At 31.2% G+C, this 17,698-nt stretch overlaps 1 protein-coding gene across 20 annotated transcripts; it reads left to right on the top strand.

The window, feature by feature from the left end:
• The first annotated feature begins 10,154 nt into the window (after positions 1-10,154).
• Positions 10,155-16,017, top strand: LOC112292925 (putative inositol transporter 2). Of its 20 annotated transcripts, XM_090256193.1 has the most exons (10): positions 10,376-10,690; positions 12,149-12,291; positions 12,509-12,830; positions 13,061-13,131; positions 13,270-13,605; positions 13,734-13,841; positions 14,012-14,206; positions 14,454-14,595; positions 14,869-15,116; positions 15,221-16,017. In XM_090256193.1, exons 3-10 carry the CDS (start codon positions 12,530-12,532, stop codon positions 15,710-15,712), a joined length of 1,893 nt encoding a protein of 630 aa, XP_090112319.1. In that variant the 5' UTR covers positions 10,376-10,690; positions 12,149-12,291; positions 12,509-12,529; the 3' UTR covers positions 15,713-16,017. The 20 variants fall into 20 exon arrangements, with proteins under 20 accessions (XP_090112325.1, XP_024397699.1, XP_024397689.1 ...); XM_090256199.1 differs by lacking the exon at positions 12,149-12,291 and having other exon boundaries at positions 10,155-10,690; positions 14,974-15,116; XM_024541931.3 differs by lacking the exon at positions 12,149-12,291 and having other exon boundaries at positions 10,155-10,690.
• The last annotated feature ends 1,681 nt before the right edge of the window (positions 16,018-17,698 follow it).

The raw sequence follows: 17,698 nt of genomic DNA, 5'->3' as shown, positions 1-17,698 counted from the left end.
AGAGAAAAGTCTTTGGTCCAATTGTAGACACTCTTACATCTTGCCCTGTCGGATATAAGATGGTATTAATATGCAAGCAAGATGGTCAAGGTCAAATAACTCGCTATAAAGCTCGTCTTGTTGCTCAAGGATTTACTCAACGATTTGGGATTGATTATGAATCCACATATTTTCTAGTCATGGATTCAATTACATTTTGATATATTATTAGAATGATAATTCATGTCACCCTTGACATGCATCTGATGGATGTAGTAACTACATATCTATATGGTTCTCTTGATGCAAATATTTATATGAAAGTTCCACGTGGCTTAGAAACAGGAATTCCAAATGGATCTACTCCAAGATAATATTGTGGTATTAATTTATGTTAGGCCTTGTATGGTTTAAAACAATTTAGATGCATGTGGTATCAATGTCTTCGAGATTATTTAATTACAAATAAGTTTGTAAGTGATCCACTAATCTCTTATTTATTTATCAAATGAGATAAAATTGGTTTTGTGATCATCGCTGTATATGTTGATGATCTTAATGTAGTGGACACTACATCTACATGTGTTATAGCTACTAACCTACTTATATGTTAATTTGAGATGAAAATGCTAGGAATAACAACTTTCAACATTAGTCTTCAGATTATGCATGTAACAAATGGTAGCATTTTTCTCTACTAACTAACGTATATTACATGAAGCTTGGGAAGATTTAATATGATTGATGCTTATCCATTGTCTACACCAATGGTTGGACGTGGTCATGATGGTCATGATCCATACTGTCCATGCGAGGAGGAAGAGGAAATATTGGGAGATCAATATCCATACCTCGTAGCGGTTGGAGCACTTTTATATTTAGCTACATCTACAAGACTAGATATTGCATTTATAGTTACTGTTCTTACAAGACATAGTGCACATCCAATACTACAACATTGGAATGGCATCAAATATTTATTACGTTATTTAAAAGACATTGAAGACTTTAGATTATACTACATACAATGTGCAGATCCAAAATTAGTTGGATATTGTGATGCATGATATGAATTTGATATTGTAATAGCTAAATCTCCAATAGGATATGTATTTTTAAGACATGGAGCTACAATATTATGGAAATCAATGAAACAAACAATAACTGCAACTTCATCCAACCATGCAGAAATTATTGCCTTACATGAAGCATCTTAAGAATGTATTTGATTGCGATCAATTGATAAATTCATTCAAACAACCTGTGGATTTTGATATGATGATTCTCCAACTATCTTACATGAAGATAATAATGCTTGTACTGCATAGATGCAAGTTGGTTTCATTAAAGGTGATAGGACAAAGCATATTGATCCAAAGTATTTTAGTTATATCCATGATTTGATTACTAATCAAGCACTTATAATTAAAAAAATTGAATCTACAAATAACCTTGTTGATCTCTTCACCAAAGCTCTTCCATTGTGCAACCATCATTGACTTACTTATGACATTGGTATGCAATGACTTGCTTTTCTTGAATAAGAAAGTTAATGAGCTCTTTAAATAATCAAAGAAAATGATATTGTACTCTTTTTCCTTCATCTATGGTTTTGTCCTTAAATACAATAAGGTTTTTCTAAATAAGGTTTTAATGAAGCAACAATTTTTGATCTTGGAAGATCACAGAGAAGTATAAATCATAATTCTATACAAATTTTATATTATGTAAATATTATGATGAGTGAGGAGGAGTGTTGAGAGCATTAAATGTAGCCGGCACTCTCCATAATATTTATCGTAGATTGTAGTAAATACCATAGCTACAATATTTAGAGTCTAGTGGAAAAGAATTGTTTATCCTCTCCCCTTTTTCTTCTTGTATACGAGACACAACTAGATCAATAGATTTTTATGTGTGAATCTCTTTCTCCTTAGAAAACCTCTTGTGTGTATGGCTTACTACTACTCTTGTGTGTGTGTATTACTTACTACTACTCTTGTGTCTTTCTAAACATTCTCAACAAAATTCAAGTGCAGTAAAGGAGTAGAGCTGCCTTTACCTTTCACTTTCGACACAGTTGCTGGGACGTGGAAGCCATGTTATACTAAGGCTATGGTATCCAGACAGAAACTCTCGTTCCAGTGCTTCTGATTGAATTTGCAAATTCCTAATTTGCAAGAGCACCTCTTTTGTCTTCTACTTCGTGATTGATACTGGTACAGCATTTGTCCCGTTTCAATATATTTACTGTAAAAATTCCTCTCCCAAGCGTCCAACTCAATCATCTAACTCCCTAACAGGTCAATACTAGTCTTGTTTCCTACCTCAAAATTCCCAACAGACTACCCAGTAGGAAAATCAGGCAAATAAATGAACAAACTCTCAACTGCGATCTAGACATCACCAACTTCAACTAGGCTACCAAAATGCAGCAGGCTTCCCTCCTGACAATTCCCAGAAGCAAAATAACAGGTATATCCGACCCGGAACTGGCTGAAGGATTCATCTGTAGTGATATCCTCTGAACAATACAAGGTTTGCAGGCGAAGAATGCATAACGAAATGCTTTGATAGTCCAAATCTCGGCCTGAAATCCTCTGTGCTACCGCATACACAGGGAGGAGTTCCAGCACCATGAGCAAAATGGTGAGGCTTCAATTACAAGCGAAGTGTTTTATGAAGCCACTTATTCCCAAAAATCCATGCAACCTGCTCGAGAGTGTTCTGAGCCACTTTGAACCATTTAAATGCTGCCATCAAGAGTTAGTGTGGATGATGGATGTCGAAATCAAATCCCCAAGTGATCAGAACCAACTGCTTCCCAGCCAAAACCAACTCTTTCTGCTCTTCAATAACTTCCTTTTGTTTTATTTGCTCCATAGCTGCTGGATCTTTCATGATCTAAACGTAATAAGAGAAAAACATAACACCCTTGGGGAAGATAAGCTGGCTCTTCCATATTTTCAGACACAATCATGCACATAGTTATTGGTGCATTTACCATTTCTTTTAAAATTATTATCAATATAACTAATGTCAAATTTTAATCTTTATATTTTTATGTTCAAGATTTTCAATTAGTTTCAATGGATGTTTAATTCTCTCTTTCTAACTAATAGTGTAGAATTTTCAAAATTTTTGCTATCTTTTGAAAAAAAAATCCTCGTCCACTTATACAAAGGACACTAAAAAGAAAATCTATCTACAATCTAGATGATTTGATCTTATTTTGGTTAATTTATTAAGATAATAAGTGGTCCTTTAAGTTATTTTTTGAATCTTAGATATGCTAAAATTGTTAAATTATTATATCTAAAAAGAATGAAAAAAGTTGCTTAAATAGAAAAATTATAAAATTGAAAATAACTAATTCAGTAGAAATAAAATTTTAATTTTTTTTACTAAAGTAATTATAATTGATGTTAAGTTGTAAAACTAATTTATAAGTGTTCTGTATATGCATTGTATAGAAAAATAAAATTTATCTTAAAATTCTTTAGGTTCCAAAAAATACTATAGAAGCATTCTAAAACTGAAATATTTATTTTAGAAACCTTGTGATTTTTAAAATCATATATATGAATTATTGATTGGTTTAAAAATCAAATATTATTCTAGAAATTGGTAATACTTTTGTATCCAAATCTTATTTTTAATAAGTTATTAAAACCTCTAATAGTTAAAAAAATTAATAATTTAATGTTTTTCAATAAAATTCCAATTTAAACTATTTATTTTATGGAATTCATTTTTAAATATAAAAATATTCTTATTAGTATGAAATATCTAGATTTATAAATTATTTTCTTAACTTAAATCAATTATTATTATATAATTATTACTATTAAAATAATAAGTTGTAAATTTATTTTTACAATATATATATATATATATATATATATATATATATCGATATTTTAAAATTGATATTTTAAATTAAATACATAAATTGTATAAAAATAAAAATAAAAAAATTACAATATGTTAATATTCTTAATGTTCTTTGATTTTGTATATATTATTTTATTAAAATCTAATCATCTATATATAATATGATAATCTAATCCATATATTATTTAATTAATATTATAATATTAAAATTTTAATTATTAATATATATATATATATATATATATATATATATATATATATATATATATTATTCTAACCTATCTACAATGGCTTTAGTAATTATTCGTTAAGAAATCCAATACTTAGTTTTTTCTTTGAATGTTTTTTTTATAATTCCACATTATCTTCATTATCTTTAAAATATCAAGTAATTTTTGACAAAAAAAAAAAGAATATAAATATTTTCAAAAAATTTTAAAAAAACCATAAATAAGTAATTTATTTTTTAAAAAAAATAATAAAACATTTAAGACTTTTATTTTTATTTTGTAAGTATGACATTAAATTATATTTATTAATTTTATTGAAGATGAGATTAAGAAATTATAGTTCACCAAAATATATAATTCCGAACTATTGAAATATACTTAAATATACTTAAATTATTTTAAAAATTATTTTAAAAAGTAATATAATAAATAAAATTATATTATATTTTGAAATATATATATATAATATTTTTAAAATTATTTTTTATTTATCATATTATTTATTTAAAATTAAAAATAATAAATTATAACATATATATATATTTAATCCAATATAAATTTAGATTAATCTAAACTATTTTTAGAAAATAATTTAGATAATATAAAGCCTTTTTATAAATATATATAATATTAAAATATTAAAATCTTATTTTTTATGTGATTAATAATTATTGTATATTGATGAATCATTGTTAAATTATATAAATATATAAATATATATTTATATATATATTTATACAGACAATTTTTTATTTGATTAAAAATTTTAATTTAAGAAATTAAATTTAAAATTTCTATTTTTGAAATATTTACTTAAATTTATGTTTCTAATATCTTTTGATGCAATATCAGCTTCTATTTATAAAAAATTCTTTGAAATTAATATTTAAAAAATTATAAGAGGTATAAAGATTTTTTTCCTAAAAAAAGACTTTTTAGAAATATATATATTATTTCTAATTGAACATGCCTGAAGACAAAGCTTTTTGTTTGGATGGTGTGGGCATTGGCTTTTTCTAAAACTATTAGAACATAATTAAACGTGACTATTTCTACATGATTAATCAAGCATTAGCTAATAGTTATTCCTCTCTTAGCATTGACAAAGGGCATATCACCTTCTTGTACAAAGGTGATGATAGGCCATTATTGAGCAATTATAGATCAATAATTTTATTTAATACTCTTTACAAAATCGATCCTAAGGTCCTTCAACAATGGCTCCGATTAAATCTCAAGGAGGTAATTTATTCTAATCAAACCTCCTTCACTCTTCTAAGATTTATCTGAAATGACATGTTAATTATTTAAGATAATATAAATTGAACTATATTGTTAAATTATCTTTTTTTACTTCTCAAAGTTGATTTTTTAAAAGTCTTTTGACAAAGCCTCTTAAAATTTTTATATTTAAAGCTTGGAAAAAACTTGGCTTCAATAAATCTTTTTGTTACATGATTAAAATTAGCCTTTAAGGAGAAATTACAATTTTTGGCATTAATATATCTCAGAATATTTATTTTTCAATAGAAAGATATGGAAGACATGATTGTCCATTGGTACCATATCTTTTCTTAGCGAATCATTAACAAATGGGCTAATGACTCTACCATCACTATTAAAATTAAAAAGAGATGTTTGTTATCTTTATACATTATTAAGAAATTTAACTTGGCTTAAGACCTAGATATCAATATGGAAAATATATAATACATTGATAATTTAAAAAATCTATTAGATTGGCATAGAAAAATATAAATATTATAATATAAATATTAATAGATTCTTTTGAACCTCATTTGAAATTTCTTTAAATACACGTAATTTTGATAAATATTTTATTAATAGAATAGCAAAAAAAATAGAATATTGGTATTCTTCCAAAATCAATGTGGCACATAGAGTTATTATTGTGAATAATATTCTAATTTCTTTTATATTCTTTTTAGCTATATGGATTAGTTAATAAAGGCTATTTAAAAAATTTAATCTATGATTTAAATTTTTATATAGAAAAATAGATTAATATTCAAGATAGAAATTTTTTTATTTTTTTTTTTATTTTTTTGTAAGGATTGTATAAAAGGTGGTATTAGAATCATTGAAATAAAAAAGCTACCAAAAAACTCTTATTCAAATGGTCATTAGTGGCTCTTCAATCAAGTTAAGTAAATATTCAAAATTTTCTTAGATTTATAATATTAAATATTAAACCCACTAGGTGTAGGACTTTAGTACATGATTTGGTTTTGTTAATTATTGCATATCATAAATGAAATACAAGATGTAAAACATGAAACAAAATTTAAAATATTTGGATATATGTTTGCAAGTTTTTTTGATTTAACTTTGTCACAAATATCAATATTAACATGGGTAATTAGGAAAATAAGAGGAGTTAGGTAGAATTACATAAAAATATATTCATTAAATAGTCTCTTAGTGCGAAGCTTCTTTCAGGCTTGATAGATTCAAATTTGACTTTACAAATATTTTTAGGTAATTAGTAGGTTAAAAACTTAACTAACAAGTTGGCCTCATGTTGTACATATTGAAAACTTATCTTGCAAGTTAGACATGTATTAAATTGCCTATAGAACAACACTATATAGCTTTTTTATTAAATATTGTAATGGAGGTAAGAGAAAGGCCATTTTCACTCTTACCAATGTTTTTCTTGCTTCTAGTCTAATTTTAAGAATCTCTAGTACTCTTATTTTAGATAGTAGACACTTTAGTTCCATCTTAAATATGTATTATTATTATTATTATCTCTTCTTTTTGATATACATATTATTTTATTTATTTATATTCTTTAAGTTCTCGTCATTGACAAATCTTCCTATTTCTTTTTCTAATATATGGAATTACTTCTTTTAATCAAATCTTTAACTATTTTTAATTAAAATTCATGTAAAATCCTATTAAGTTACAATTTTCCATTCAAATAGTTTTTAATGTCTTAAAAACCTTTTTAAGATGCCCATGAACCTTCTCACTATCAAAAATAAGAACTTGAAGGGAAATTTTAAAAATATATATATATCAAAGAAGTACTTCTTTTATATACTTCTACCTATTTCCTCTTATCCTCTTAATTACTAATCTTAATATTAATATTTGTGACACTCACTATTAAAAAATAAATATCTACATATAATAATTTATTCTTATATCTTTATTTGGATTTACTTCCTATTTAGTTTTTAATCTTTTAAAAATACACGCTATAATAAAAAAAAAATCTTTCATAAACCTAGTAATTGGATTTGATTTTTTAATTTTAAATAGAACATCTTCCAAAAGTAGTATTTCAACTCCATTTAGAATATGTTGGTGCTAAAGAAAACAAATGGTTTGATCTAACTTGTTCTATTAAAATATGTATATTTTTAATAATAATTCAATCTAAAATACTTAACTAAGATATATATATATATATATATATATAGATATATATATATATACATACATAACTCTTTTTAGAATAAAACTTGAAAGCTAATAAAAATAAAGTAGCAAGTTTCTTGAAAATTATTAGACTTGTTTCAAAAATAAAACCAACAAAAAAAGATGCTTTTAGTATTGATTTCTTTCAAAGCCTAGCTAGTGAACTGACTTTTGATTGTTTATCATATTTTTAGATTATTAGAGAAGATTTTTTGATATTTTTTTTCAAACTTAGCAAAAAGTAATTCCAAAGAAATAGCTCTACTATTAATTTAATAGTCTACAAACGAAATTTTTTCTTGAGACATGAATTTTTATTTTATTAAAAAGATATTTGATCTAATTTTTATTCTTCTAAAGAAACTATTTTCATTTAGCTTATATGGTACAAATAAGTAGCAATTAATACTTAGAGGAAAAATATCAATTCAAATGATGATATTCACTATAATATATATCAACTCCAAATGCTTAAATCTAGTCTTCATCAATTTTGGGATTGTCATTAAGCTCCTTATATCTAAAATTAGATCACCTCTCTTTCATATAAATTGATATTTAATTTTAGAATTAGAATATTTATATATCATTTACTTTGCCACTAGCTATTTTTTTCAATCTCTTTTTTTAGATGAAATCTTTTTGTAAGATCTTGTTGTGATTAAGGAATCTTTGTCAATAGATTATTTAGACTTTAAGAAAACAAATTTGTCTTTGAAAATAAACTATAGTATATACTCCCAACTAGAAGCATGTTTTAAAAAAGTCTTATTAAATATAATAAAAACTTATTAGATATTTATCAAAACTTATAACATGAGTCTTTTTTTTTCAAGAAATGAGATAATTTATGGATAGCAAAATAAATACATGGATCTAAAAATAAAAGATAATTAAATAAAATATTAGAATTTTTTAATACAACATAATCATATATGAAAGTATAAATGAGCTTTAGTAGCTCTTTTGCGTTTTTAGCACTTCTTATTTTGTCTTTAGATGTAAGAAGTTAAGTAGTTTGTTGTACTTATTTTACTTCATTAATGCAATATATATATATATATATATATATATATATAAGTTTGTGTTAAAAAGAAAAAATATATAATTTCTAATCAAAAATATTATTATTAAGATATATATATATATATATATATGAAGTTTAATTTTTTAATTTTTGTACTATATTTTATTAATAACTTTTTTATAATAAATTAAAAACTAATATTATTATAGCTACATTTAAAAGTATAATTAAAACTAATAATTAATTATTATTAAAGTAACTTAAAAAAACAAAATATAGTAGTTTTGTGATAAAATCAATTTTTATTTTCATTCACTAAGATTAGTTCTTTACATAGTCCTTTATAAGGTTACTAATAAGTTATATAACTTGATTGATTTTATACAAAAGATGTATCTTAAACTTGATCAAATGATATAATTAATTTCTAATTTTTTATTAAAATATATAGAATTATTTTGAAATAATAAATTGTAATCAATAAAAATAATATAAAAATAGAAAGTATAAAAAATTAATTTTATATATATATATATATATATATATATATATATATTAATAGAAATTAGAATAACAAGAGCAAAAATGTTATTGTAAACTTTGCTAATGCTACTTATTGTTGTTATTTTTTAATAATTGCATTATCAATCCTACATGTTTTAAATTTATATACAATTTGTAAAACTTAATTAACATTTTTTTTATTAGTTGTTGTCTACTACATTATAAATTATAAATTATAAATTTTTATTATTATTATCTATCTCTTTAAACATTGTTTGTAAGATTTTCTGTGTATGTACCTCTCTACAAGCTTTGAAGTTTATAAAAATGTCAAAAAGAAATAAACTAAAACTAAATATGTAATTTAATAATTAATGTAAGTTTCTTAAATGTTTTATACATGCATTAGAAAAGTAAGATTTCCAATAAAGTAGCCTGTAGAATGTCTTTCTGGGCTTTTTCTTTATGAAAAATTGAAGTGTTTATGTTTAATTATTTTGATTTTCTTTTAGAATTATTTTAAATTTGAGAATTCATTCATTGTTTTTGCAGTAACTTTAAGATCTTCTTAAGGCTATATTGGTATAAAATGTTGAGTGATACCATTTCTGAAACACACACACACACACATATATATATATATATATATATACATCCAAGTTTTCACATATACAACAACCTTTGCTACAGGCAGTCAGAAAAAGGGAAAAATAAAATTGGAATATAACAAAAACAATCAAAATAAACCATTATATATATATATATATATATATATATATAGCAATCAATTAAACAATTATACAAATAAACCAACACATATAATATAAATACATACATACAAGAAGACTTTTTGAAAAGTTTCGAGTATGAGCGGCATGAAAACATTATGCACATTCACACACACAAAATCATCAAAGCAACGTCAGCGGTGGGTGTAGAAGTTGCAGAAGAATATTGTTTCTATTCTTCCCATACAGCAATAATTGTTTATTGCCCCTAAAGACCTTTTGTTTCTACTACAGTCTTGTTGTATTCCACCTCACTGTGCTTCCAATTGCAGACCAAATCTCTCGCTTGCTTGCTTTTCCCCAGCCACCATCAAGCTGCAGCGTGCTAGCGCCCCGGCCACCGTTGATCTTGACTTCTACTTGAGTTCTAGCTCATTTTCAAGTTTCGATTTCGAATTGTTTCGAATTTGCACTTGAGCTCGACGATGGCGGAATATCGTGGCCATGATATGAAGCAGCAGCACAACTGCAGCGTTGTTGTTGTTGGTGGTGGTGTTGTCTGTGCTGCGGTGTGGCAGGAGGATCTCAGAGCCTGCACTGGGCTGCACTGTCATAAAGCCGCAGCACTGTGGCCCCTCCCTCCCTCGTCGGGTTCGTCCACCCGCCACCTTTCCCCTCCCCACTTGGCTCTATCGCCACTGCACAAGCCCTTCTTGATAAGTCTAAGTATTTTTAGTTTGGTGAGAGGTCCCCTTGTGGGTTGCGTCTGCGGACTGATTTCTTGTCAGATCAGTGCATGGCCCTTGTACGATGCCTCATCTTTTGGTTTCAACATGCCGTGCGATGTCCTCCTCTTCATGTGCCTGGACATGATCAAGGTGAGGTGCTGATTTGTGTCTTCATGGGATTGCTTGAACCGTCGTACGTTCCAGACTCTGGGCTGCAGCTTTCTCTGAATTCAAGCACCGAGTGGAATCCAGCGTTACTTGTTTCGTTCGTGCAAGACTATTAATTCTGCAGGTGCTGTGGTACTCTGTATGTGAGCTTGATATTAAGTTCCAGGAATCTTGGTATGGTGACTTGATGATAAGATGCCTTTTCGGTGCTTTTTTCGATTGCTTCAGCTACCTGATCCCATCCAGCTCCGTATCGTGTAATTTTTGGATACTTCACCGGTAGTTGTCTTGTGCCTTCGGCCGGCAGAGAGACAATGACGCTGTATTGGCTTTAGAATGCAAATTATTCGTGCTGAAATGTGTGCGCGGGGTTGGAGTTTAATGTAAGGGAAAGTGGAGCAGTGAGTTGTAGCCAGTGGGATAATGTCCATAAATACCAGTAGATTTTTAATTTGATTTTGGGTTCGAATGTTTGAGACGATGCCGCAGTGGGTTGGGTCACGGTTTTTCACACCCAAGAGAGCTTATTCAAGTCGGGTTTCCGACAATATTACCTGAGTTGAGCTTTCGTTTCCAGAGCAGCTCCCAGAAACTCACACACCCGTAATTTTCGGTCGTAGATATGGTCAGATAAGAAACACTTGAAGAGAAAGTGCGAGATTTTAAATGCTTAGACAAAAATAATACCACCGATCGCAGAGAAATTTCTTGCTTGGAGAATTTCTTGTCTTGTTCGACTTGAAACATCTGCTCCGATAGGTGTTCCGCTCGACAGCAGTTCCTCTGTTCAGTTGTGTAGCTTGTTACATACAGACAGAGAACCCCAATGAACTGAGCGTTCTTTCATTCTGCTACACTGTTGTGCTGTAGTACTGAGAATGTCGCTTTAGGAATGCGTTTCTAAGTCACTTCAGCAGCGTCTACTTTCAGAACTTTACACACTCGCTTCTTGATTTCTGCTGTGATAGTCGGCACAAGTCTGCACATATTCTTCCCGCTGCATCTAATTTCAGACAGTTTCTTGGTTCGTATGGTTCGCCGAGTAGGTGGCGTTTGCTTAGACCCCAAGTACGTTCCTGTTTCTTGGGTAACTAGGACTTCACGGTGAGTGGTTTATCGATCACAACCAGAGCCTTTATAGGTTGTTCTAATAGTTGATTCTGAAAGCTTAGAACTATCTTGTTCATCTACTCACGGATAGTTTCGAGGATGGAAAAAGGTAGTCGTAGATTTTCTTTCGCCTGGGAATTAAACTTAGAAGCGAAAACATCCTTAAAGATGGTTTGTTAACTGTTAAATTACGTGCTTGTGATCATTCGAGATTGCTGCAGTTTGTGAGAAACTAGATAAGTTCATGGTATGAGTTTTAACTTTTCTTTCAAGCACTTGGAATTTCATTTTAAAAGCAAATTCAGTTGATGATGGGTTGCCCGATTACAGGGTTACCAGGATGTCTGGGTGGTGTCAGTTCAGGATTCCGAGAAGAAGCAAGCATATTATTGAACCAAAGATTTTAAACTCGTTCTATGGCCTAAGTACTGCTATATTTCTTAGATCTCATACAGTCGCCAGCTGACGTTGAGGTAGACAACCTCCGTGTTGTCATGGCCTTTTCTCAATAATAGTGAATTGATAACACCCGCTCCTACCATATAAAGTTGATGAGTATTTAAGTGGCTGTTCTGATTTATCAGCTGATTTTTCAAAGCTATTTCGTAAATCTTGTAAGGGAAAGGTAAACCCTTACTTGCACAAGCCTCGTGTACTCAATCTCCTGGCATACTTGACTGATTGATGTAGGCTCTAAACAAGTGATCAGCAATGGAGAAGGAGAGTGATCCATCTCCTTTAGCAGAATCACATTTGAATCCAACCCAAGAGCAAGCTCAGGCTGCTGGTGGCGCTTCTACTTCATATTCTGGCAAGCTGCCCGTGATGACCACACCCTCGAATCTGCCCGATCGACCAAATAAAATCGATGCAGGTCCTATGGAGAGCTTGGGGAAAAATGTGAAGGACGAGACACAGTATGCACCATCAGCTGAATCGAAATTAAACTGGTACATTGTAAAATTAACTCTTGCAGCAGGTATTGGTGGCCTACTCTTTGGCTATGACACAGGTAATAAAATCCTTCGTATTCAGTAGCAAGTTTTAATAACCACGTTATTTGTTCTTGCAAATCTCTATCTAATTCAGGTTCTAGTATTTGATCGCGATGGGAGGTTTTACCAATTGGATCAATTTTTGGTGTGTACGGCAATTAGTCAGGATTGGAGACAGTCTTGAACGATGCTCTCGATTACTTTTGTATTTTGAGAATGATGGTAGCTTTTGGTACTGGCATTTCAGGTGTAATTTCAGGAGCCCTGCTGTACATTCGCGATGATTTCCCGGATGTCGAAAAAAGCACAGTTCTACAGGTTCTCTTCAAAAATATTGACATAGATTCCACAAGAAGCCTTCCTTTGTCAGCACAAGATCATCCTACAAGATGGTCTTCTTCAGTTGTGTCCGTCGATATCGGTATGTGTGATCAACAATGTGACACTAAAATGCAGGAAACTATCGTGAGCATGGCGGTAGCGGGAGCTATAATTGGTGCTGCCTACGGAGGTCGCATTAACGACAAATTCGGTCGCAAACCAGCGATATTAGCTGCAGATACCGTATTTGCAATTGGGGCTGTTTTCATGGCAGCTGCACCGAATGTGGCCATGCTCATTGCAGGCCGCATATTAGTAGGTTTAGGTGTGGGTGTGGCTTCCATGACTGCCCCCCTCTACATTGCTGAAGCTTCTCCTGCACAGATTCGTGGTGCTCTAGTTACCTTGAATGTACTCTTCATTACTGGCGGACAATTTCTCTCCTACCTTATCAACCTCGCCTTCACAAAGGTCAGGGCTATGTTGAAAATAACTGCAATTGAAAATGCCACCGATTTAACTGAAAAGAACAGTTGCGCTAGATGTTGCTTTTACTTGAGAGATCATTTTTAGATCTATGCTTGACACATGTGTTCCAGACACCAGGAACGTGGCGGTGGATGCTGGGTGTGGCTGGAATTCCTGCAGTACTTCAAGGTGTTCTGATGATGCTTTTACCGGAATCTCCACGATGGCTATTTCGACAGGTTAGTGTATTCCCATGCTTTATTTACCCTTAATAGTATCTTGTTCGCTCCACAACACGTCCTGAAAGACGGTATGTTGTGATTATTGCTAATTTTCTAATGTTTTCGAAATGTGACTATTCCACCAGAACTTTGAATCAAATTCTGCAACTTCTCGTATTTGGTTTCAGGAAAGACGAGGGGAAGCAATCGACGTGTTGCGAAAAATATACCCAAAACCTGAGGACTTGCAACAAGAAGTGGAAGAGCTGGAAGCTGCTGTTTCAGCTGATGTAGAAAGGCCGGTTTCATCCATACGAGCAATATGGCAATTATTCTCTCACAAACCAACTCGGCTAGCGCTCACTGCAGGAGTTGGTCTGCAGGTAGATCTACATAGTTGTTCTTGGAATTTTTGTCTACTTACGGATTGATAAAACACATTACGAATTCTTCCTCGTGCATATTATGTGGTGCATGACATCCTCTCAAATTGGCTCATTTCGCAAACAACGATTTTTCACCATAGGTGACAGGAAATCTGGGAGGGTTTCTTAGCACCAACATAAGGTTTCAACTTTGAACAGTTGTGAACGTCTGAACTTGTGTTTACTGAAATAACTTATCTTTCAGGTATTTCAGCAACTCGTTGGCATCAATACAGTAATGTACTACAGCCCATCTATCGTTGAGCTCTCAGGCTTCGCATCCCACCAGATGGCACTTCTCCTCTCTCTCATTGTGTCCGGTTTAAATGCGATTGGAACAATTGCTGGTAAGTGTAGATTCCCTCGTGAACTGAATGACATCTGGACCGGCCAGCATAATACTAAAGTCTTTCCCATTAGTGTCCCAACAGGTGGAAATTTCTAGACGGAATCTTTAAGACAATGCTTGTTCACCATCTTGTCTGGATAGGAAATATATGTTGTATATTCTTTATGTTGTACTTTTAGTGCATAATCGATATATTTTCGTGGTAGTGACTGCATCATGATTACATATGCAAAACAAAATTTAAGTTACGTATTCATTGCATACGCTTCAGGGATGGTGGTCATTGACCGCTTCGGAAGGCGTCGGCTACTGTTACTGAGTTTGACTGGGGTTATCATCGCCCTCGCCGTTCTAACTTCAGCCTTTCATGTCGCAGCACATGACTCCCCGTCTGTCAACTTTTCAATGGACAACTCATTCTCTTCCTTAATTTGTACTAAACAGACTGTCGTGTCTAGGAGTCATTGCACAGGGTGCTTACAAGCTGGATGCGGATTTTGTGCTGATTCTAGAGATGAGGTAAAACTTGACCACCTTACTAAAGTCTTGTTCACACTTCTTTTATGTGAAAATCTTGTGATTCATGCAAATTATACTGATGAATATTTCCTGTTTCATCACAGAATCTGCCAGGCATGTGCTTGGTGTTAAATAAGACAGTTGGGGATCTTTGTGGTGAAAATACTTGGTTTACCAAAGGCTGTCCCAGTCATTATGGATGGTTAGCCCTCGGGGGACTTGCCTTGTATATAATTACATTCTCCCCCGGCATGGGCCCTGTTCCATGGGCTATTAACTCTGAGATTTATCCACTTAAATATCGAGGTCTTTGCGGGGGAATTGCAGCAACGGCCAACTGGGTTGCCAATCTAGTCATCACGCAATCATTTCTGTCGCTTGTCAAAGGCATCGGTACATCAATGACGTTTTTATTCTTTGGGTGCATCACTGTTGTTGCAATTCTTTTTGTTCTTTGGTTTGTGCCTGAGACGAAAGGATTATCATTTCAAGAAGTGGAGCAAATGTGGGAGAAGAGAGCCAAAGGCCAGAGTAATTGGCGACATGGGTTTGTGGTCAAGGAGCCGGATACAAATTCAAATTTGGGTCAGGCATGAGTAACTTGATCTTCGCCCCCACTCACGTAAGCAGATGATTGATCAAGCGATGGGTTAGCAGCTCGACTCTACCAGACGTCCTCGCAAACTTGGTCTTATTCTTTTCAGTGAAACTAAAAAAAGAGCTTGCTTGGAAGTAAGAACAGTATTGAAGTTTGCCACATGTGTCGTAATAGGTGCCTGTTACAGGCGATTCCGGCAATTCAATTTGACTTAAGGCTGTATGTGCCCCAGAGACCAGCAGTGAGCAAAACAGTACCTTATATTTTTAATATAAAATATCATTATGCTTACATTTTGATGAATCTTTGCTGTCGAATCCTTTGAGTGTAAACGTGTGGAATTAGAAATGCATCCGGTATCCTTAGCCCAGAATACTTCGTAAACTGAAATGGTTAGTCTCTTTGTGATTGAATCTCATGGAAATTTTTCTCATTTTGCGAAACTAGCAAATCGATGTCATGTCATACCCACTTTTCACCAGCTGATGTTAAAAGAGAAAGTTGTATCTGAATTCTAGAAATTTCCCAGATTCCAGCGTATTGAGCAACTAATATATTGATGGAACTATAATAAAGTAACATATCTCTTTGCATCGATACTAAAATTAGCTGCAACTCTAAGGCCATGAAGTGGCTTAAGGACATCGTCACACTTGCTCAACACAACAATTTATTGTTCAGCATTATCCAATAGAATAACAAAAAGAACTATCATAACTAATGAGCTCTATGCATGTGCAAGTTGCCCCTTAGTTTTAGAAATTTTGGACCATCAACCAGGTAACTACCCACTTATACAATTCACCAAGATCTTGGACGTTTCTTCATATTCATGAACTCAATCATCATGTTCCACCCGATGAGAATTCTGCAACGTTCGGCAGCTACTCATGAAACTTAACTGAAGAGCTGGTATCTTTATAGCAATATCGCTCACACGGTTTGGTAATCCGATGCTGTTGAGAAAACTGATGTTTTCTCTTGGGCCATTCTTCTAAATTTTGCTTGGCATTTGTGGCTACACCATGAGCTGCTACTTCGTCATTTCTCAGGTTCTGATCATGACAGAATTGGCTACACTTATGCTTGTGACGTTGCTTGTCAACTCGTTGCCACTTTTCATCTAAATTTGATTGATTGAGAATGAATATTATTAAAGTTTTCTTTGTCCAAGTGTGTTGTGGGTGGTGTCATAGTGATTTACATTTATATACTTAGGGTCACAGTGCTTCTTTCAAAAAAAAATTTCCACCCAATGTTCCTTTACTTTTCACTTCCAAAACACTTGGGTCTTTTATAGAAGCAAATCATGTAGAAAAAATGAAATAATTTTTGTATATTTTTGTATTTTCTACAATGTTTCTAGATAAAAATTTATATGATTTTGTGTATATATTTATATCAAGAAAATTCAATGTGTTTAATATTAAAAAATATATCATAAAATATTGCATTGAAAAATATAAATCAATTAATTAATATTTATGTTCTATTAAATTAAAATATCAAGTAACTGATACAAGAATAATAACTACAACATTAAACTTTATCAATAAACAGTCTTTTAACTTATTACTCAAATTTTAATTATTAGATAAAAATACATATGTTATAACTGATATATATATATATATATATATATATATATATTCTTAATCAACTAGCAACAATACTGAGGAAATGAAAAATGAAAAATGAAAAAAATAATGTCTTACACTCTTCTCTGTAGTTAAACTAAACAATGTTAAAAACTTGATTTTAAGACTGAGAATTAACCTTTATTTTTGTGCATGAAAAGATAGGACTTTTATAATGTATAAAAACCAAGAACCTCATTTAATTGGGCATTGACATTAAGTGTAGAAGCCCATGTGATTTGCAACACCGTACTTTAAGTCTTGCAAACATATCTTACAATTGAATGAAGTAAATAAAGAGTTTTCACAATTGTGACCACCAACAGACAAAATTTAGACTGATTTGA

Source organism: Physcomitrium patens, chromosome 15 (assembly GCF_059467195.1).
Source record: "Physcomitrium patens ecotype Gransden chromosome 15, ASM5946719v1, whole genome shotgun sequence".
Classification (NCBI taxonomy): domain Eukaryota; kingdom Viridiplantae; phylum Streptophyta; class Bryopsida; order Funariales; family Funariaceae; genus Physcomitrium; species Physcomitrium patens.
The sequence above is the reverse complement of the archived record's forward strand: the minus strand, read 5'-3'. Positions and strand labels throughout refer to the sequence as shown.